Source organism: Sugiyamaella lignohabitans, chromosome C (assembly GCF_001640025.1).
Source record: "Sugiyamaella lignohabitans strain CBS 10342 chromosome C, complete sequence".
Lineage (NCBI taxonomy): Eukaryota > Fungi > Ascomycota > Dipodascomycetes > Dipodascales > Trichomonascaceae > Sugiyamaella > Sugiyamaella lignohabitans.
Window position 1 is genome coordinate 1,596,525 of NC_031671.1, and position 22,034 is coordinate 1,618,558.

The 22,034-nt window shown below is 47.9% G+C and overlaps 8 protein-coding genes across 8 annotated transcripts; 4 read left to right on the top strand and 4 right to left on the bottom strand.

Annotated features, from left to right (window-relative positions):
• Window positions 1-400: 400 nt before the first annotated feature.
• On the bottom strand, window positions 401-712 carry HHF2 (histone H4; the record flags this gene model as incomplete). Its single annotated transcript, XM_018881267.1, has 1 exon — window positions 401-712. One exon carries the CDS (start codon window positions 710-712, stop codon window positions 401-403), a length of 312 nt encoding a protein of 103 aa, XP_018733873.1.
• A 1,991-nt stretch (window positions 713-2,703) lies between these two features.
• On the top strand, window positions 2,704-4,578 carry UBP8 (ubiquitin-specific protease UBP8; the record flags this gene model as incomplete). The annotated part of the gene is made up of 1 exon (XM_018881268.1): window positions 2,704-4,578. The coding sequence occupies one exon, from the start codon at window positions 2,704-2,706 to the stop codon at window positions 4,576-4,578; it is 1,875 nt and encodes a 624-aa protein (XP_018733874.1).
• A 1,354-nt stretch (window positions 4,579-5,932) lies between these two features.
• AWJ20_4207 (uncharacterized protein) lies at window positions 5,933-7,330 on the top strand (the record flags this gene model as incomplete). Its single annotated transcript, XM_018881269.1, has 1 exon — window positions 5,933-7,330. The coding sequence occupies one exon, from the start codon at window positions 5,933-5,935 to the stop codon at window positions 7,328-7,330; it is 1,398 nt and encodes a 465-aa protein (XP_018733875.1).
• A 1,454-nt stretch (window positions 7,331-8,784) lies between these two features.
• AWJ20_4208 (uncharacterized protein) lies at window positions 8,785-9,960 on the bottom strand (the record flags this gene model as incomplete). The annotated part of the gene is made up of 1 exon (XM_018881270.1): window positions 8,785-9,960. One exon carries the CDS (start codon window positions 9,958-9,960, stop codon window positions 8,785-8,787), a length of 1,176 nt encoding a protein of 391 aa, XP_018733876.1.
• A 1,343-nt stretch (window positions 9,961-11,303) lies between these two features.
• On the top strand, window positions 11,304-12,305 carry OTU1 (Otu1p; the record flags this gene model as incomplete). The annotated part of the gene is made up of 1 exon (XM_018881271.1): window positions 11,304-12,305. The coding sequence occupies one exon, from the start codon at window positions 11,304-11,306 to the stop codon at window positions 12,303-12,305; it is 1,002 nt and encodes a 333-aa protein (XP_018733877.1).
• Window positions 12,306-12,620: 315 nt separating this feature from the next.
• BUD20 (Bud20p) lies at window positions 12,621-13,076 on the bottom strand (the record flags this gene model as incomplete). Its single annotated transcript, XM_018881273.1, has 1 exon — window positions 12,621-13,076. One exon carries the CDS (start codon window positions 13,074-13,076, stop codon window positions 12,621-12,623), a length of 456 nt encoding a protein of 151 aa, XP_018733878.1.
• Window positions 13,077-15,057: 1,981 nt separating this feature from the next.
• PLP2 (Plp2p) lies at window positions 15,058-15,768 on the bottom strand (the record flags this gene model as incomplete). Its single annotated transcript, XM_018881274.1, has 1 exon — window positions 15,058-15,768. The coding sequence occupies one exon, from the start codon at window positions 15,766-15,768 to the stop codon at window positions 15,058-15,060; it is 711 nt and encodes a 236-aa protein (XP_018733879.1).
• Window positions 15,769-16,851: 1,083 nt separating this feature from the next.
• On the top strand, window positions 16,852-19,461 carry LEU3 (Putative transcription factor SEF1; the record flags this gene model as incomplete). Its single annotated transcript, XM_018881275.1, has 1 exon — window positions 16,852-19,461. The coding sequence occupies one exon, from the start codon at window positions 16,852-16,854 to the stop codon at window positions 19,459-19,461; it is 2,610 nt and encodes an 869-aa protein (XP_018733880.1).
• Between the last annotated feature and the right edge of the window lie 2,573 nt (window positions 19,462-22,034).

Consider the following 22,034-nt stretch of genomic DNA (forward strand, 5'->3'; position numbering starts at 1 on the left):
GAGCTTTGCCAGGTGTTGCCAACTGCTTCGTGCAAGCAACTGAAACACACCTCTCGACAGTACCGGATGCTAGACCTTGTCTCGGCGTCTTCTCGGCTGCAGTATCTTCGTCCTCGCTGCCAATTGCAGGCGGGGTTTGGTGCCTCCGGCGGCTGGGGCTCCGCCCCAGACCCCGTGGCTCCTCTCGCTTCGCTCGAGTCGTTTTCGTGAGGATCCCAGGAATCTCCTGCGAAGCAGGAGCTAAAGGGTCTGGGGCGTAGCCCCAGCCGCCGGAGGCACAGTGCCCCCCCTGGAAGTATAATAGAAACAATCGTTCATTTCATTATAACATTAGATAGACAATAATTAAACCCATAGACCCGAATAAAATAAAATAAGATAAGCAGTGGCTTGTATGCGTTTAACCACCGAAACCGTACAAAGTACGGCCTTGTCTCTTGAGAGCGTAGACGACGTCGAGAGAGGTGACGGTCTTTCTCTTGGCGTGTTCGGTATAGGTGACGGCATCACGGATGACCGACTCGAGGAATGACTTGAGGACTCCACGGGTCTCTTCGTAGATAAGAGCTGAGATACGCTTGACACCACCACGACGGGCCAGACGACGGATAGCAGGCTTGGTAATACCTTGGATGTTGTCACGAAGAATCTTTCTGTGACGCTTGGCACCACCCTTTCCGAGTCCTTTACCACCTTTTCCACGGCCAGACATTTTTGTATTGTATTAAAGTTGTGTTTTGTGTATGTGTTGTAAAAACAGACCAGGAAAAACAACAGAAGAAAACAAGACAATGTGGCGAAGGGCTGCTATTTTATATTTAGGCTGGCGTGGCCGTCTTTTTTACTGCTGCTCTGGTTGCTCAGTACCAACTATTCTGTGATTTACGTGCGTTTGGCGGTTTGTCAGCGTAAACGCCATCACATTTTTGTTGATATTCTATGGTGCGGTGCTGATATTTCACTATTGGGAGTTTGTTGTGGGGGCACCGCGTCATATGTCAGTCTCTGGCATGTTTTGGCGCTCGTTTTCATGGTTGTTTTTCAAGACCACTTTTTAAAAAATTCGCTACATGTTTTGTAAACTCCCAACTGCACCAGGTTTTTGTTTTCATGTTTGTACAGTTAGTTAAAACTCCCAATTTCATGTTTGTGGGCAGGGGTTTTTTGGACGTATTAACTCCCAACTGCAAAGTCTCTTAAACGTCACGTGTATTTTATATATATTGTGGTATATAGTGGTATTATCTAGTATTATATGCTTCTGAGACAATAAAGGAGGTAGTTATATAGGCAGTTAATCCGTTTAGGAAGGAAAAGTAGTAACAATGAAGTTATTTATAATGACAATTTTATTAGCAGGTTCCTTCCTGTCTTGATTGGCAATATCATCTTGCGTTGTACGTATATAAACCACTCTAAAATAATGAAAGTAGCATGCGCGTTATCAGCTCTGAAATTCCAGTCGATCAGTACCTGACCAATAGGATCTTGAGTTTATAAAAGCAGTTGTAACTCCCATTATAATCTATTTTTGAGCTATTGTGTAATTTATTGTTGATTATTTGGGTCCTATTTCTGTACATTTAATTTTTTGAAGATTTTAATAGGTGTTTTCGTGGTAAAAGATGTGATACAGTGGTTCTCTCTAAAGTGCATGCAATATAGCATGTACATTAGTAGGCTATCGTACAGAAACTAATGTAATATCGTACAGGTACAATAATTGCTAAAAATCGAATAATAGTCCATCAATCAGTTAAGCTACAAAAAGAAATATATATAAATCTTAAAAACGGTATTGGAAGGGCAATTTGACGAACAGATGAAGGACCAAAGTTCCGACAGCATATGCCACAATCACACGTGACGAACAAGATAAGGTCACATGACCGATCAACGTTTTGATGCAGATATCAAAAGATAAGAGGGATCACCACCCAGAACATCCAATTTGGGAAGTAGTATATTGAGGAGAGGATTCTGGTATTTTGAGTGACCAAGCCCCCTCTTGCTATTAGATCCAGTACCAGTCAGCCAAATTTAAGCTTAAATAAAGTGAATCGAGTTTTCAGTGTGCAAATTAAGCAGTTGTCCACACGTGACCAGCCAGCCAGGAGCTCTACTCACCCCCGACGCTACTGGGACGAGACGTAACGACTCGAGCGCAGCGAGAGGAGCCACGGGGTCTGGGGCGGAGCCCCAGCCGCCGGAGGCAAAACCCAACCCGTTAAAAAGGAGCAGCCGGTAGCAGATACTGGAAGCTGTTATCTTCTGAAGATCGCGATTGCAGGATCTGGTTAGACCGACTCGGCACGGCTGCTGCAAGTGCAGGAACTGGATGGGTATTATGGGAGAGTCGTAAAGGGGGACGACGGAGAAAAAGACGGCGACCAGTTCACAAGTTTGGAGATTTGGGTTGTGATCTCAGTGGGAGATTTATTGGGAGTGACAGAAAGAGAGAACAGGCGTAGAGCCAGTAAGGGAACAAGGGATTAGAAGGAGCAGAAGTGTTTGAAAGTCAACGACGCTGGTGACAAGATTTTGAATCTGTAAATTTCAGGTACCGGCAAGGGTAGATCAGTCAGAAACAGGAGAAGAACCTAATAAAAAAAATATTAATCAAGGTACAAATTCTGGATAAAAAGAGAAACGAGACGAAAGAGAGGAGTTGTTTCAGGAGAGAGTATACGAAATTAGAAGGAAATGAGAAAAAACGGGGTGGCTAAGATAGCCAAGGCAGCAGCAGGCTCAGACGCCAGTCCACCAGTGAAATCAGGCCGATCTGGATGTGTTCATACGAGAGAAGAGATTCGAACGAAAAAGTCAGTGATCCTGCGGTCATACGAGCTGGCGGTTCGACTTTCTCTAGCAGGTGGTGGTCTTTTTGGCGAAAATAATAGAACTAGTGATAGGAGCCATGGGATCAATAATGGCAATGACAATGGTAATAGAAGCGAAGGTTCTATGTCACCGTCACCATCATCGCCTTCAAAACCTCCTCCAAGGAAACGGCCAAGAAAAGGAGAAACCGGTTCTGGGAACCGAGGATCGAGTATCAATGGCAGTGACGGGGCCAACAGATTCAACCCCAAATGTGGAACATGTAATAAATCAGGACCACTGTTTCTCTGTTTGGAATGTTCATTTACGGGGTGTATCGATCATGTTAGAGATCCTCATAACCAGAAAACAGGTCATAAACTGGGGGTGGATATTTCTACTAGAGACGGGTTTCTGTACTGTTTTGCATGCGCTGATTACGTTATCGACGATGACTTTGAACAAGTGAGGGTGAAAAAGATCCAGCAGGTGTTTTCAATATCAGATGCGACTTCAGAGGATCCTCCCCCGATAGAAGTGAAATCGGTGCTAGATGAAGACGACGAAGCCGGCTCGAACCAGTCAGGTCGGGTCAAACGGCAGACTGACGACTACGACAACGATTATGATGCATCCGACAATAACCACAAACCAAGCAAAGACGATAAAAACAGCATAGGACGAGTAACAACATCTTCAAATGGATTGAAACCGGGTGAATCAGTGATACCCAGTTTCCAAGCGACTACAGCACTCAAGGGGTTCTATAACATGGGAGCCACCTGTTTCATGTCGGTGATCCTGCAATCACTCATCCACAACCCTCTAGTACGGAATTTCTTTCTTGCTGGAGGTCATGACAGCGACGAATGCGAACAGCCCAACTGTCTAGCGTGCTGTGTCGACCAGGTATTTGCCGACTTTTTCGCCAACAGCAGTGTTCAAGGATTCGGTATGACTGCCATACTAACAGCATCTTTCAACCTCAAAAAGTCGCTGGCAGGAGCATCAGAACAAGACGCTCATGAGTTTCTACAGTTTATTCTCGACGAATTCCACAAAACGCATTTCCAAGGAAAAGTGTTTGACAGTGTGACTGAAACATGTCGGAAGCATCCTCTACATATTAAACAAGAACAAGACCTCGAAACCAACGAAAGAGACAGGACTAGCACACCAACAAATGGCGACGAGACCTGTCAGTGTGTGAGCCACCGGACATTCTACGGACAATTAGAAAGCTGTATCCGGTGTCAAACCTGCGGGAACGTGACAGCCACAGTCGACCCGATGATGGACCTATCACTAGAAATCAAGGCATTACCGAAGAAATCGAAACGAACAATCACTCTGAACGACTGTTTAGACCGATTCACAGGATCCGAGAAGCTCGACTCGACGTATTTCTGCAGTCGCTGCGACACAAGACGCATCGCCGACAAGCAGATGTTCGTCAAACGACTTCCAACCGTCCTATCCATCCAGCTCAAGGTAAGCAAGATAAGCATCCGGTTCTGTCATACACATTTATTACAAATAACTAACACCATTACAGAGGTTCGAGCACGCGAAGATGTCGGCCAAAATCGAAACTCGCGTCGAGTTCCCGCTGTTCCTGGACATGAGCAAATACACCAGCACTGGCTTGAAAGACTCGTGCCTGTCTTACGAGCTGTTCGGCGTGGTGTGTCACCAGGGCAGCATCAACACTGGCCACTACACCTGTCTCATGAAAACCCGCTACGGAAGTGTAAGTAACCGACTGCCTCCGGCGGCTGGGGCTCTGCCCCAGACCCCGTGGCTCCTCTCGCTTCGCTCGAGTCGATTGCGTCGGGATTGGGTCTGAACTAACACACGCAGTGGTTCCATTTTGATGATGCCATGGTCACCAAAGTCAGCACCGCGACTGTACTAGCATCTAACGCATATCTCCTCTTCTACATCGTCAGCGAGTGTGCTACATAGCTCTCAAATTTATGCATTTTAGACCCCCTCAACCTGCCTCCGGCGGCTGGGGCGTTGCCCCAGACCCCACTGCTCGCTCCGCTCGACCTTCTACCAACCAACGACCCAAATTTAATTCGAGCGAAGCGAGCAATGGGGTCTGGGGCAACGCCCCAGCCGCCGGAGGCACACCCCGGACCCATGAACTCAGGGGGTGGAACGTGCGGCGGTCGTGAGGCGGCGGCGCGTGTCTTACCCTGAAAAGCTGAGAGTCTTGCAGGTGGAGGATCGGGTTTTTTCACCAGCACCTCCAGAGTAGCAGAGCGAAGTTCGAATCAACTTGATTCGGTCTGTTTATTAGCGTTTTTGGGCCAATTTATCGCCAACCAGCACATTCATCGACCAGTATTCGCATCCCGCATTCAACTTTTGAGAACCTCCTTCGCAAATGGTTTCGGGAACTCAATATTTCAGTAAGTGACAAGTCCGTCGCAACTGGTCCCTGAATCGGGATCTGGTGCCATTGATCTTGAACTGGGGGTGCCATTTGTGCCTCCGTCGGCTGGGGCTATGCCCCAGACCCCGTGGCTCCTGCTTTGCAGCAGTTTTCTAGACTCGTCGACGTAACGACTCGAGCGTAGCGAGAGGAGCCAGGGGGTCTGGGGCAGAGCCCCAGCCGCCGGAGGCAGGTCCCCAACCGTCAGTTCTAACAAGAAAACCAGGCCGGTTGCCTAAGACGCTCGCTCTGTCGAGTGGATCACCCGAGTTTAAGAGCGTGGACGGGTTTGTGGCTCCTGTGGGAGCTACTGTTCGGACTGCAGTGTATTCGCGCGATGGATCCAAGTTGGCGTATGCTATTCCTTCGTGTGTTCGCATTGTAGACCCTGATAATGGATCTGTTGTTAGTGAATTACAGGTTCAGGATGCCATTGAAGTGGGCTTTTCTCCTAAGGGTAACTACGTTTTGACTTGGGAGAGACCTAAGAAAGATGAGACTAGTGGTAATTTCCATCCTAATTTGAAGGTATGGAATGCACTTTCTGGCGAGCAGCTGGAATCGTTTCTTCAGAAAACTCAGGGCGGTTGGTCGCTGCAATACAGTTACGACGAGAAATACTGTGCCAGACTGGTGAGCAGTAATCTGATCCATTTCTACGAGTCCAAAAATATGCATTCTCCATGGTCCAAGCTGCAAGCCGAGGGAATCCAGGAGTTCTCGCTGAGTCCTGGCCAAAACTACTCGGTAGCAGTGTTTATTCCCGAGAAATCAGGCCGTCCAGCCTGTGTTCGTGTCTACAACATTCCTAATTTCCAGCAACCAGTCAGCCAAAAGACCTTCTTCAAAGCCGACAAGGTGCAGATGAAATGGAACAAACTCGGCACCGCTTTGTTAGTATTAGCATCTACCGACGTCGACCAGTCTGGTAAGTCATACTATGGAGAAACCAATCTGTATCTGTTAGGCATTGCTGGTTCTTACGACTCGAGAATCACTTTAGATAAAGAGGGTACTATCCATGACTTTGCCTGGTCTCCTAATTCTCGTGAGTTTGGTGTGGTGTATGGATACATGCCAGCCAAGACGACTATTTTTGATGCTCGTGGTAATGTTGTGCACTCGTTGCCAGTTGCTCCTAGAAACACTCTGATGTTTTCTCCACATGCTCGGTTTATTCTGGTTGCTGGATTTGGAAACTTGCAAGGAACTGTCGATATCTACGATCGTCAAAAGCAGTTTACGAAAGTGGCTACAATTGAAGCTGCTAATACCTCGGCTTGTGAATGGAGTCCTGATGGAAGATATCTTTTGACTGCCACCACCTCGCCAAGACTGCGTGTGGATAACGGTATTAGAATCTGGCATTTCTCTGGTAAGCTCATCTATGCAGTGGATCACGACGAGCTGTTCTCGGTTTCTTGGAGACCTCAGGAACCCAATTTATATCCTCTTCGTTCCTCCTTATCACCAGCTCCTGCTCCTCATGCTTCTGTTGCTACTGTTTCGAGTGTCAAGGCTCCTGTTGCCAGTAAACCAGCTGGTGCATACAGACCACCACACGCCAGAAGTTCCGGAATCTCTGCACCCACTCCTCTTTTCCAAAGAGCTTTAGCTAGAGATGGGGGGTCTCCTTCTCCTGTGCCTGGAGCTGGTTCTTCTGTTCCTGGAGCCGGAGCTTCTTCTACTGCTGCTGCCGCTGCTGCTGGACCTGCTCTTTCTAAGACGGCTGCTAAGAATAAGAAGAAGAGAGAGGCCAAGAAAGCCAAGGACGATGAAACCTCTTCTGCTTCTGTTAATGGTAGTGCCAAGTCTGCATCGCCATCTCCCGCACCATCAGCTCCCTCGACACCTGCTGCTCCTGCCTCACCAGGTTTGAACGTGCCCACTGGATCCAATCCCGAAGAAAAGAAGATCCGTTCTCTGCTGAAAAAACTGCGCGCTATTCAGGACCTGAAACAACGACAAATCAACGGCGACAAGCTCGAAGACACTCAAGTCCAGAAAATCTCCACCGAAGACGCCATCCGCAAAGAGCTCTCCTCGCTCGGCTGGGTCGACAACTTATAGTCTCGCCCCAGGGAGCCATCCCGGTATTTATTGTAATGCTGTAAAACATCCCTAGAAACCACTCTTGTATCCCTGGCTGCCTCCGGCGGCTGGAGCTCTGCCCCTGACCCCGCGGTGCTCACTTCGCGAGCTCTTTCGGGCGAGTGCTTTTGCCTCCGGCGGCTGGGGCCTTGCCCCAGACCCCATTGTGCTCGCTTCGCGAGCTTCTTGAACTCAGTCTCTGGTTCTTGAACCGTATTAAGTCCGGGTCTCAGTTCAATGAATTACGAATGTTTATATCCCAAAAAGCCCAGCAGTTCTAATAAATTTTTATGATTTGTTAAATACAAGTTTTATTATTCATCTCCTATTTTAGTCATGGTCATGGCTCTACTACATTATCTGTCTCAGATGAAGAGAAAAAATATAACAGAAAGATTTCCTAGCCATTCAATGATAAATTTGCAATGCCAGAAATATTTCCAGCAGTTAATCCCAAAAATAACAGATGAGTTTTCCCTCTTGAAAGTAGCTCCTGGTAATGTGGAAGGTGCTGTTTAATGCTCTCCGACGACCGACAGAACCTTTGACATCAGGAAATTTCTGGTTTCATTATATTTGCGTCGGCAATCCCTCAACAGACACTACCCTCGTTCAACCAGGTATTTGCAAACATATGATCATCTCAACCCGTCCTCGACATTCTCATTTTACACTTCACCATTATGCTCTCGCCATCTCCACTTCCGAATTCAAATTTGCTATGGATTCTAATGCTGTTGTTTTGGGAATTATATCTCTGGTGACGCGTGCAAGCCAGTTGAAGGTAATAAACCCTCAGTGGAGCTTCCACATCCTAAAACCACTAAGAATAGAACTATATAGTAGAAAGGGTATAAAACATTTAAAACTGAATTGAAATTAAAACAAGAAAAGAAAACAATGAGAATAACATTCCTGGACCCACAAATACAATGCCACTTGACAACGTGAGTACTGCCAAATTTTGGCATTATTGACAACTTCTCCCTTCTGGCCCATGAAGGCGGAGTCCACGAGTGGCCCCGTATGACCCCCATTGCTTACGGTCAGAAATTTACTAGTCGGCTTCCACTTCCACGTTTTCCCGGAAGATTGATACCAGGAGGGACTTTTCAAACTCAGACATGTTTATTTACCTGGCGAGAAAGGATTGTTGGGTCCTTTTAATTACACAGTCCACTTCACACGCAAAATCTCCATATGAGGAACACGCGAGTGGCGCGACAATGGAAGAAGTAAAACTCTCAATAACACTCTACCTCCGGCGGCTGGGGCTCCGTCCCAGACCTCGTTTCTCCTGCTTTGCAGGAGTTGCTAGGACCGTCGACGCCCCGACTCGAGCGGAGCGAGAGGAGCAGCGGGGTCTGGGGCGGAGCCCCAGCCGCCGGAGGCAGCAGTGGTACAATGAGAAGGTGAGAGACGGAATAAATAAATTATAGCTGGCGCAAGTCCTTCGTTTTGAACGGGAGGTCGTCCCGGATGAGGAGGTGGCCGGGGTCGTATGCAGTTTTGTAGAGGTCTGGTTCGCGGTGAGGGTGGAAAGTCGATGACTGGCGGCACTTTTTGATGATGTCGATGCCAGGAGGGTCAGTGAGCCGGAATACTCCGAAAGACGGCTGTTGGCTGGGGGCACATACAATGGCCACTGCTTCTGGGAGCATGATCTGGTACGAGTTCTGGGTGTGGAGGTCGATGGACGACATGAAACAGGTCTGAGTCGGGTGCGTATGAATCCATCCCAGCACAAACAGCTCGTTCTCGTCAATAAACTCGAACAGCGATTCCTCATTAGTGGTCGAACAGGTATCAGAAGTCGACTCCTGCTCAGGAATCACCAGATAGTTGATGAAAAAGGCGTTGCGATTCAGTTTTCCGCACAGAATACCGCATGTTTCGAGATTTCGCATGGTATTTTTCTTGGCGATTTGCAAGAAAGTATCCTTCAATCCTCGTGGCAGAAACGTAGTTCTTAGTCCAGTACCTCCTTCAGTGGAATATCGGTTTTTGTGTTCTATAGATGGTGGTGCTGCCACAGTACTTGATGCTGTCGATGTGCCCTTAGTGTTAGAACTTATTGTACTGCTGCTGACACTTGTGGCATTATAATCTTTAGGTGGAACGGGAGGTGGACTGCCGGGAAAGGCTCCTGGAATTGATAATGGAGTCGACGAGCCTGATGGGGTAGACGAGTGGGAAAGTGACACAGTACGATCAGGAATCGTTGGATACGACACAGTCGACCACGACCCGATTCGGTCACTGGCAGTTGAATCACCTCTCTCATTCTGGACTTTGAGTCTTCGCAAAGACGCCAAAGTCTCTAAATACGACCTATCATCGTCATCAGGAGCTGACGAGCGGGTCGAGGGGCCAGTTGTCGACCTTGAGTCAGTCCCGAAGTGCGATCTCTGAATCGACGATGCTGCCGACAGAGCTTTCTTCTTCGCATCTTCTTTTTCTTTCAATTGAGCCTTCACTCGAGCACGCTCGAGTCTCTTTTGCTCCTTCTGTACCTTCTCATACGCCTCGACCTGCTTCTCAATGCCGTTTCGGATCTCCTCCAACCGATCCAGCGCAAACGGCACATCCCTGTCGTAGAAACTGCGCATAACAGCGCTATTCCCTGCGTCATTCACATGAGGGTGTCCTGGCAGGTCTTTAATCACTAGTCTTGCAGTTGTTAGTGGTCCATTCAGGGGTAAACGTTGATGCCTCCGGCGGCTGGGGCTCTGCCCCAGACCCCGTAGCTCCTCTCGCTGCGCTCGAGTCGTCACGCCACGTGTCCAGAACGTCTGGATCCCCTCAAAAAAGATACCAGGAACCCACACGTAAAGACTCGAGCGCAGCGAGAGGAGCTACGGGGTCTGGGGCAGAGCCCCAGCCGCCGGAGGCACACCGGCACTTACTCGCAAAACCGCGAATACACGACATAGGCGCCTCTGAGATCGTTGGCTTCGTAGTACGATTCGGCAGCGTGGAGACACGAGCGGGCGACATGGACCCAGCTTCGGAAGGAAACGTTTGTATTGAAATCATAGTTCCTGCTCTCTTGCACCAGTTTTGAAATCACTGAGTCCAGGCTGGTTGTTGCGGGTTTTGCCGTCATAGCTGTTCCAGAAATCGGGTCGATTTGACAGCCGCTGGGGTTTTGTTTGTTCGGATGTGTCTGTGGCGATGTTGAAATGTTCACAATTGGGTTCTAGAAGTTTTGAAGGAGAGAATGAATGCTAATGTTCCGTTTAATAAGCCAGCTGCTGAGTATGGAGCATGCGACGTTATCGTTCGTTATGCAGTTACCCGTTAAGGTCAACCGCCGCGCCAGTCAACGCCGTTGCTGCAGTCAGATAACTCCCTTATCAAATCTCGATGAACTTCTGTTAAAATAAAAATAAAAATATCTGATATTTTCACGACACCAGTGCTGTCGTAACCCACTTCACGGGAAGAGAAAAACCGAAGCTTGGTCGTGGATCGACAGAGCTCACTCGGTTGAAGGGACTGGGAAGGAAAAAATACTGATGGTGGGTCCTTCCGCTCGTCAGACGAACGCTATTGGTCTTTTTCGGACGAGAGAATGGCCGAATGGCGTGGAAGGAGAAGTTGGAACTTTTAGGGAGAGGGTTTTGCCTCCGGCGGCTGGGGCTCCGCCCCAGACCCTGGTTGTGCTCCGCTTCGCGGAGCTTGCAGGGGTCTCGGAGTCGTTTGTTAGGGCTAGAGGAGTGGTTAAAATGGATTTGGACTCGGAAAAGTCCGGAATTGTGAGGTGTTGGGGAATTCGCCAGGGTCCTGATCTGCCAGATCTGCTGTAAGAAGCAGGGGGAGGGGTGCTAAGAGCGGGGGATTGTCCCCCCTGAGTTCAGCCGCGCTTGGGAGATCGATATATAAGCTGGCCTGATGGTGGATGTCGTTCTTTCTCCTGACACATTCCACAAGATAATCAGAACAAACCATTATGAGATTAAAAGTGCGGTTAGAGAGTGGTGCCCAGGTGCTATCATTGACCACGAAACCCGATGCTGACCTGACTGTACAGGATTTACTCGATTCGCTGAAAGAATTGGCGCCTTCTGTGTCTGAGATAAGAGCAGGCTATCCACCAAAACCCATTGATTTACAATCCGAATCCGGGGTTCAGGCCACTTTATTTTCAGTGGGAATTAAAAATGGTGAGCAATTGGTGGTAAACACCTCTACAGGATCAGGTTCTGTTAGCCAAGCTCCACCATCGTCACATCCTGGTACTGCATCTGTAGCAAGTTCATCTACAACGAGGAATAGTAATAAGAAGTCCGAGGTCGATAACAGAGATCCAGATCGGTTGACCGTACCGATAGGTAATGGATCTTACTTGCGGCTGAGGGTCATGGAAGATGACAATTCGTGTATGTTCAGAGCAGTTGGTTATGCATTTATGAGGAGTCTGGACTCGATGTTTGAACTGAGAAATATCGTAGCAGAGGCAATTCGAAACGATCCTTTTGAGTACAATGATGCTATATTAGGGAGAAAGTCGACAGAATATATTAATTGGATTCTACAACAAAATAGCTGGGGTGGTGCAATCGAACTAGATATATTATCCAAGCACTTTGATGTCACGATCTGCTCGTTAGATGTGTCCACTGGACGAGTCGATCATTTCAATCCTGGCAAAGGCCAATTTATTATCGTTATCTACAGCGGAATTCACTATGATACAGTGGCCATGAGTCCTTTTGTCGAGGATCAGGGTACTGATGAGCTTGATACTACGGTATTCACTGCTGATGAGGAGGGTGCACGGGTGCTCGACGCACTGTCAATACTCGGTGCAAGACTGAAAGAACTTCATTATTATACAGATACAGCAGGATTCAGTCTAAGGTGCAAAGTTTGTAATACAGTCGTCAAAGGTGAAAAGGGGGCCACTAAACACGCAGAGTCGACTGGCCATGTTGATTTCGGTGAAGTCTGATTGATCTCGTCTTACAAATATATTATTTTGCACAGTATCAGCCTGGGAGAAATCTATTACAACAGACTGAATCCACAACCGAACATACGACTTTTTGTCATTGCAATTTCAACATCGGTCATTAGCCGATATGGCTGATCCGGTACCCAGACGCATGGAACTCATCTAATCCAATTAAATATGTATATTATGCAATGATAAATAATAAATTAAACTGCCAAGTCTGCGTTTGCTTTTTGTTTCGGTTCAAATCAGTCTGCGAGAATCATAACATGACTGAGATCGACTGATGGTATTTTAGCAAATTAAGCAGATCTAAACTTGATTTTCCTGAGGGGGCACTTCTCCATCGTCGACCATATCAGCGAGACCATCGTCTAATTCTTTCACAGAAACCGGTTTAGTCAGAATATCTTTAACCATTTCCTCGTCTTTAATAGTCTGTTGGAGCTCCTTCTTCTTCAAGAACTTGGCAACATCAGCACCAGCAGCGGCATCTGCCTCCTCTTTCGTATAAGGACCAGCTCTGATATCCTTCAGACGTCTCTTGTGGACCTTGCCACGAGTGTGTGTGGTCTTAGCATGTTCCGTTTCAAAGTACTTGGCACATGGAATGCAGTAAAACTGGCCCAAACCAGGCTTCGTCTCGTCGTACTCCTGGACCTCTAAAGACTTGATACTCTTCTCACTGCTCAAATCGTCGTGCAGGATCTGGTCCAGGTCCCTGGTATACCGCTTGGTCTTATATCTCATCACCGAGTATCGCCCCATTTTGAACTGTTTTTTTTGTATATAATAACTCAGAGTTACAAGTTCAAAAAAAAATATCGACCTGCATCTTATCATTTTGCATTGCAGGTTAGGGTCTGTTCAGCCCTGCCTGCCTCCGGCGGCTGGGGCTCCGCCCCAGACCCTGGTTGTGCTCCGCTTCGCGGAGCGGCTGGGACCGTCGACGAGACGACTCGAGCGAAGCGAGAGGAGCCACGGGGTCTGGGGCAGAGCCCCAGCCGCCGGAGGCAGGTGCCCCGGTATTCTGAGGTGTGTCGGTATTATTCTAGTATCGGGGATGGACATGTAGTGATCTGCCGACGGAGATTGATTGACCAGAACCGGAATTATGTATACAGTGAGAGGAAGTTTGATGAGCAGGGTATGAGGAGTAGTCAGTTGGAAGAAAAAGAGGAGCGTCTCCAGCTGCTGAGCGCCATTCAGTATCATTTGCTGGGTCATGGCGACTGTGACTGCCATTCAGTGAACAGTTTTGGTCCGGGGTTTGACGCTTCTGGCGGGAGGTTGGTGGCTGTAGAACACAGAATATCCGGCAAGCCATTGAGTGGTTCGACGTTGAACCAAGGCAGTGAGCCTGTGGAAGTTTCTGTGACATTCTTTAACAGTTCTGGATTGAAAGTAGGCCAATTGATGGTTGAAAGTAGACTGGTTTATGCGCTCGGATCAGGGCATTTCGCATTGGATCTGGATGCTGGAGATCTTTGGGCTGGCAAGGAGTATCGAGGCTCTTATAAATGCTCAATCGCTATCAAGGTTTTGAGATCACAGGTGTCTGATTCAACCAGATCGTGGTTTGACTGGTTGACTTCTGAGACCGCAGTTGATGACGATGAGTCGAAGTTCTATAGATTGGATATCGATATCCCAATGTCAGGAACCACGAAGAACACCCGATTTAGGGCCTCGGTTAATGGCCGGTCTGATGCCAAAGCATATACGGTTTTAGATGTAAATTTGAATCCTACTAAATTGCGACTGCCTTCAAGAGATCGCAAGAAAGGCAAAGAAAGCACTCCCAGAATCATGGCTATTGCTAGTAGCGGGTTCCAGTATTGTTTAGGAAGGACCAACGATGTTCAAATAGAAACAAATTCTCCGGTTTGTCTTATCTGTGAAGATGTCAAATATGACATTCTTTGGGAGTTAATTTGTCATTTTTATTTTGATCATGGGTTTATAGAGGTAGAAAAGGAACCAGGGCGAGCTGAATCAGACCTCGTGACTCTAAGACTATTTCCAACCCGGGAATTTCTTGATTTGAAAATTGACCCCAGGAAAATGGATTCTGAATTCATGCAGTCCTATCCTGAATTGTCCCAGAATACAGAGGATCTGTCTGGTCACTCAGAGGCTCAATCAAACGAATTGATAGCAACATCCCACCAACTTGATAGTCTTGCTGAAGAGACGTCTCCTCAACCAGAATCTGTCAGTGACAACCAACCAGCTGATATAAATATTACACCAGAGACGACCAATCAGAGTGTTAAGTTGAACCGACCAGCAAGACCTCAAAGGTGGTTTACACACTATAGTGAACATGCAATGAGCCAGTGGGTCATGACCGTGGCCAAAGATCCAGATCTCTTGGAATACGATTCAAAAAACTTTTTGCCTGAAACTGAAGTAGAACCACCTATAAAACATTCTTATATGGACGACGAAGACACGATTAGATCAGCTATTGTCGGCGTTACTACGGCATCGCCAATCATCCTAGACTGAAATCTTTGAATCAAAGAGACAGCATTATTTATATATTTATTATGTACAACAACACACTGTATTTTACAACCAACAACGCCAATACGAGAACTGTACCATGGGTATTGAGACAGTATATCACAGATTTTGGGCTCCCGAGAGAGACAGAGATATTTGCTAGCTTCAGCATCTCGGTAGCAACTATCTAACAAGCTACAGCATCGACATGCTCTTCCACCTCAGAGATGCATATTTACAACTAATCAAAGTCATCATCACTGTCATACCTGTTTCTGTTGAGATACCCATCTCTGTCATCGTCACCAGCCTCAATTCTCCTGTCACTCTCGTCCACAGCTCCTAGAGTGACTAGCAGTTTTCGCATATCGTCCATACTCGTAGAATTACCACCCAGCCCATTCAACGTCACATACTGTTTGACAACATCGGTATTTTTATAAACTAGAATAGTAGGGCAGTTCTCAGAGGGATACCGTTCATTGATCTGGCGAGCGTCGATCTGAACAAACTTGATTTCCGGGAACTGTTCAGAAATTCTACGAAACAGCCCGGTCAGCAGTTTCGATTGAGGTACTCCCTCATATGCAATATGAACCAGCACGAATTGGTCGTTCTTACTGGCATCAGTGATCTCCTGAGTATATTCTGGTTTCGAGATCATCACCAAAGACCCGAACTTCTGCTTTTTAGCCATTTCCTGAATTTCAGCCATTCTCTTTTTCCTATAAATCTCGATAAACTCCTCATCCTCCAGCCCGTCTTCATCAATCTCGTCTAGCTCATCCAGCGTCTTATGCTCCAACCTATTCTCATGAGCATGTCTCACGGCCTCCTCAAGAGCCTCCTCCAACTGCGCACTCGGCGAAGGTGGCCGCTCAGGAATCACGCCATGTGCCCGCAGAATATCATTCCACTCAGTATCTTCGTTCGGATTAACCTCCACGTTCATCCTGTCACTGCTCCTCTACAATCTCGCCCTCTCCCACTTCCACATGTCCCCTACTTCACACTATCCCCCCTTACCCTGATCCGAGCCGCACACTGTGGGGCGCTGCCTCCGGCGGCTGGGGCTCCGCCCCAGACCCTGGTTGCTCCTGCTTCGCAGGAGTTTTGCTGGGACCGTATACGCCCGATTCGAGCGTAGCGAGAGGAGCCGCGGGGTCTGGGGCCGCAGCCCCAGCCGCCGGAGGCAGACCCCCCCTCGGAGACCGTGGTCGGGTGCCCGATTCTTCGGGTTAGGAGGTGGATGGGCAATCAGGGTTTGATGGAACGTCAGGGGGGTGCATGGCTGACGTGTGGAACAATGAGAAGTCGACAGGAGCAGATGAGTGCAGGAGGCTGCAGCAGGTGATGCTGGGGGAGAGGCGAGAGGCTGTTGAGCCGCGCGTTAAAGCACAAGCGACCAGCGAGATTGATTGCAGATTAGCTAATACGAACAATCGGAATCCATACCGACAGACCAACAGACAGACCGATTGATAATTTTGTTCCTCGACCGAGTGTGTGTTAAAAAGTCGCGGTGTTAACTGTGTTTGGATATTTACTTTTTTGGTACTCGATGTTTGGACTATCGATTCAATCTCTTTGATCCTTGTATTTTTATCGCTTTTTTTTGTACTTTGTGAAGGGTTTTTGTTTGATTCCGAACGGTTTGTTTCGGTCAGAGATCCGCGGGTTTGAGCTGCAGTTGTGGCGTTGATTCGAGAAGCAACGAGGGTCTTTAGATTCTGGTTCTTAATTAGTCGAGTGGTTATAGGAACTTGTTTGGAACTTGTTTGGGAATTTGGAACTAAGTTCACGTGGTTTTGAGTTTGTCACTGCTTCTTCGAGAGGTAGGTTAGTCATCCTAGTACTACCTCGGTGGTTAGTTATTCTTATCTCGAATCGTTCTTGAATTATTCTCGAGTAATATTTGAGTAATATTCGAGTCATCTTCGAGTCACCTTTCGAATAATTTTCGAGTTATTTGAACCACTTCGTGGTACTAGTTAGTTCGTCAAGTTCGATTCACGAACAGGTGAAATTTTTGATCATGCCTTCCGAGCCCGAATTCTCTCAAAAGTGGAGGAAACAGCAGGCCTGTGACCGGTGTCGTCGATTCAAGGTTCGATGTCAGTACGAGACTCCTGAGGATGTTTCGTGTATCAGGTGCACAAAAGCCGGTGCTGAATGTGCCATCACGGCAGGGGCTCATGGTCCTGGTGCTGGTGGAGCAGCTGGTTCAACACGAAAGCGAAAGAAGGCTGCTACTGAATCGACAGCTCTGACAACTACGACATTGTCGCCAGCAGGATCCAACTCGATCAGTTGTGACGAGTGTTTTGCTCAGAAACGGCCTATTATTTCTCATGAAGAGAGATTAGACAGAATCAATCTGCTTAAAAGACGTGTAGAACTCGCCAATGAAGAGATTTCCATGCTGAAATCTCTCGACTTCCAGGGCGACAAGGGCGTTTTAATGCACACACAGCTGAAATTTCGCCAACAACAGACCAAAAAAGCCGAAGAACCACTGTCAGCTTCGTCTACAACATCGTCTCCGGTTTCTTCTTACACTAATCCTCCATCCAACTATATTGATGAACAATATTTATATGCTGCTGATACTTCCATCGGCACGAGAGTCAGCTGGCTACCACCAGTACGGGTTACTTGTTTTAATTGTGTCGAATTTGCTATCAAGTACGGTTTCTACACAGAGAGTGAACTACAGAATTTCTTCGAGTCCTACGTGACGAATCTCGCTTTGTATCTACCATTTCCGTTAAGCGATCGGTTGCCTTATAATGAGATGCGTAAAGTAAGTCCTGTACTAACAGTGACTGCTGCTACTTGTATGGCAGTGTGCTCAACAACCGACCGAGCAAAGGAACGAATCGCGTTTTTGGAACGGGTGGTTGGCGAAGCTGTGTTTATAGAGCGTCATTTGAGTCTGGAGCTACAAATGGTACTGATTATGATTACAGTATTTGTATCGCCGAAAATCGACCGTCAAGCCCCATTCCAGCTGCTGATATCGTTGGCAGTATCATTATCACTTGATCTGGGTTCAGACGAAGATATAGATACTTTGAACGATGTCAACAGTGATCCCGAAGCAGTCAAGATTGCATTCAAACGAACAAGAGCATACATTTCACTGTGTACATGTATTGCTGGTATGGCGCTCAACTCGGCCAGACAGAGACTACTACAGGTAATGTCACACTGTGAACGATGCTGTGACGCTGTTCTATCAAGAGCTCCTAGCTACGATAAACCAATTGTTTATCTACTGAAGATGATGTTGTATTATAATACCTCGATCGACAAATTACGAGACCCCTATGAGCCATTTTCAAGCCTGTTGAGTCATTACGAGACTACCCGAGAAAAACTAGAAGCACTATATACCGAGGGTGATGCAGCAGCGCTGGACTGGATAGAAGATAGGTTTCGCATTCCTATTTATTCAAGTTATCTGATACTTCTCCAGTCACTTAATGAATGCATGTTGAGCAGATTAGCCATGCTTGATACCAGTGAGCCTCAATTTAGAGAGTTGTGGTACAAATTCGCCGAGGAAATCAAACGACTGGCTAAACTGATAATTGACGGGTTTTTGGAGTTGTCGAAATACGGCAGTAGTTTCCCGAATTTCATGTACTTCCGACCACTTCACGCCCTGACGTCGTTGATTCGACTACGACTAGTTTCTTGGAGTATGAGACTGGAAATCGATATCGATGTCGAGACTCCATTTAAACAAGCCAAAGCAGCGTGGATCGAGATGAAAAAGACAAGTTATGTTGGAGAGCAGTTGTACGAGTTTCTCACCAAAGTCGAGACCTGGATGAATATCAAGCTGGGTCATGCCAGCCAGCAAGAAGCTGAAACAACGCTACAAGTTGGAAGGGCTAAGATGCCTCCTTCTGCCGTGAGCAGAGGAACTATCGATACACTTCACCGAATCATTCGAGAAGTGATTACCGATCCAACTACTGCACAAAAGAAGAAACGCCAGGAAAGTATAACCTCCGGTTCTGTGTCTAACTCAGGTACTACAGCCAGTCCGACTCCTGCTCCACTTCCACAAGTGCAACTTCCACCACCTCCACAACCAGAACCACAACCACAACCAATGACTCAACGAACACAACCCCCCTCACTTCCACTAGCAGCGCCATTCCCGCCTCTAGCCAGATTCACCATGGCGCGACCACGAGCCGGACCCGGACAATTAACCCCGCCAATTATTCCCCATCCCGCTTCACAAGCACAATCACAACAAACACAAACACAACCACCACCAGCTCAACCAGCTCGTAATCAAATACCATCAACCCTGCCACCACCTCAACAGCAGATCAAACACGACGTGCCATCACAAGCAGCACCACCGCCAGCCCATTCCATGTCGTCTTCATCATCCTCACCTGCCACTACCGACGACAGCAGTAATATGAACCCCACACCCTTCAACAATTACTACATGGACCAATACGACATGAAAGACCCCATAGCCGGGGCCAATCAACCCGCTCTCGACGGCAGCATGCTGCCCATGATGTACGTCGACGGCACCTCGTTCATCAACCAACCCAATGACATCGAAGACCTCCTCAAAGAACTCTTCAACGAAGTCAACAGCGGCAGTCTCTAATCACCCCACTCTCCCCTTACTCTATTTAATACTCTACTTTTTTTTTCCCTCTCACACCCTCTCCGGCTCTGGGGTCTTTGGGGGTCTGCCTCCGGCGGCTGGGGCTCTGCCCCAGACCCCGTGGCTCCTCTCGCTCCGCTCGAGTCGGGCTTGGGGGTCCCTCACTGAATCTATTCTGCGGTCAACACTGAATCCCGACTCAAGCGGAGCGAGAGGAGCCACGGGGTCTGGGGCAGAGCCCCAGCCGCCGGAGGCAGACCCCAAAGACCCCCAGAACTAAAACGGGGCGCGTATCGGGGCAATGACGGAGCGAAATTTTATTAAGGAAGGTGACATGTCAATCGGCTGTCAGAAACAGAGTTTCCGAGTCCCGACGTCCGTTGGCAGAGGGTCATGCAAGATCCAATTTTTGTTCCTGCAGGTGGTGGACTTGGGTAGGTCGCCTACAAGCGGCGCTGCTGATGTGGGATGTGGGAGGAGGGAGGGGGACCAGTGGGGTTGTCGGTCGGCAGGTGCGTGAGCCGAGTTCCGATAGACGATGCCAGTGGGGTCTTATAGCTGCATTCGAGTCCAGTCGGGTTAGTGAGTTAGTCAGGTCAGTGAAGGAGGAGGAGGAAAAGGAGGAGGAGGAGGAGGAGCACGACTCGGTTCGGCGGGCGATGAGCCGTTGAAAAAAAAAAGTATGACGCTAGTAATGGCATCGCCGTAGCCAGCCAACTGCTGAAAAAGCTTAACTTTAATTTTATGTCCGACATGACCACCGCCTCCATTGGCACAGAAGCTTAAGGTTTGAAAAGCGTTTCTATTGTGTAACCGTCTCACGCGACAGCCGCCTTAGTTGCAGCGGTAGTGACAATTGGCTTAACGTTCTCGAGGCGCTGCTGCTGCTTGTCAGGTACAAGTGCGTATTACGCACATGTCCTGAAAGATCGATCATCTAATTCGAGAAAGAGGGTTGTGGGGGTTGTATATTGGTTGTTCTTTTCGTCAGAGAACTATTATTAGCTACCACGAAAAGTGCCATTAGCTCAGTTCTGTTATGTCCGACAATCGTGGCGGCTAATTGACCAGTTCACACTCTTAGGCGTGGTTTCAATTCACGGACTTGGTGAGTTTTTTTATCATCACCGACGGCTCGCTCATTGCTTCCAGCGTTTCAGAATTGTGCCAGAGTTTCCTGCGGAATTCTGTTTTGTTTTACCCAGCAGCGTTTTATTAGCAGTGGCCGGTCGTTGACTCAGTTCTGGCAGTCTGTTATTAGTATTTGTGTTAGCAGACTAGTGTCCTCAGTTTTTCGGTTTCTGAGGTTTGAGTCTGTCTTCTCCGGTGAGTTGCATCTGCCGAAGTGTGCTGTCGGATGCCTTATGAGGCCTCATGTCGGCTATCAGCTTCCGTGCACCAGACCTGAGATCCGTGTAAATAAGTTTACTAGTACTTTAAATTTAGTTCAGTCTTTTCTGCAGTACAGATATGGAGTGCCGTGTATTAAAAATTATCACCAAAAAAAGACCAACGGCAATGGCTAAGGCTACGGCAATGCCGAGGTCACTACAAAAACAGACATGGGTCGCTGCGGTCAGCTCATCTCACAGCCGACTAGAAAAAACCAGTACAGATGAGAAAAGGCACGAAACACAAAAACAGGAATAAAAAAAAGAAGAAAAAAACCAGCTAAGAGGGAGTGCATTGCGGAATAAACCTGAATGTGGTGCGGTGCCTTGCGTGGAGCAGACAGTTTCTTTTTTGGGTAGCGGTAAGAATAATCGGCACGGTACATGGCATAAAGCTAGTTGCAGATAAACCCTTGTTTGGGCGGACGACATGAACAGTAAGGCGGGAAGCAGATTTTCATTGCAGAGAAGTTCAGAGATCTGAGCATGAGATGCTCGATTTATGCATGAGTAAGTTGTCAAATACCCATATAGGGAAATAATGAGCTAGATTGAACATGCGCACAGGAGCGATCCTACCCAACCCATCAGCAGATCACATACCCAAACAGCGATAGTTTCCCGATCAGAACACGCTTAGTGCCCCGTCAATCTGCTATAAATATGGAGTAGTTTAATTTGATCTTGGCACATTCTTTTCAGTAGCGGTAATCATCATTAGTCTGTATCCTAGTGGGCATTAACCCAGTACGACTAGTTCATGAATTGGTTCAGCTAGCATCGTTGCTGCTGCGACCGTCACCGGCGGGCTGACCACCGGTGGGGGTGGGGGTGGGTGCTTTGCTCCAAACTCCGTGATTTCTCTCGCTTCGCTCGAGGCAGAGGGGGGGGAGGGTGATTGGTGCGCATGGAACTTGGATGATGCAGCCGAGCTGTCAGTTGGGTTCACCAGAACCGTCACTCTGGTGCCCCTCTTCCCCAGCAACCAGCAGGGGGTCCTTGCCGGCCGTCACTAGACCACATGGAGTAGCTTTATTCCCGTGCATTATCACCGGTCATGTGAATGGCGTCTTCTTCTCTTAGATCTATCCCAGGGGCCGCTAGCGCTGGCAAACGAGGGGATGTGGGGCCTGCCTCCGGCGGCTGGGGCTCCGCCCCAGACCCTGGCTGCTCCTCTCGCTG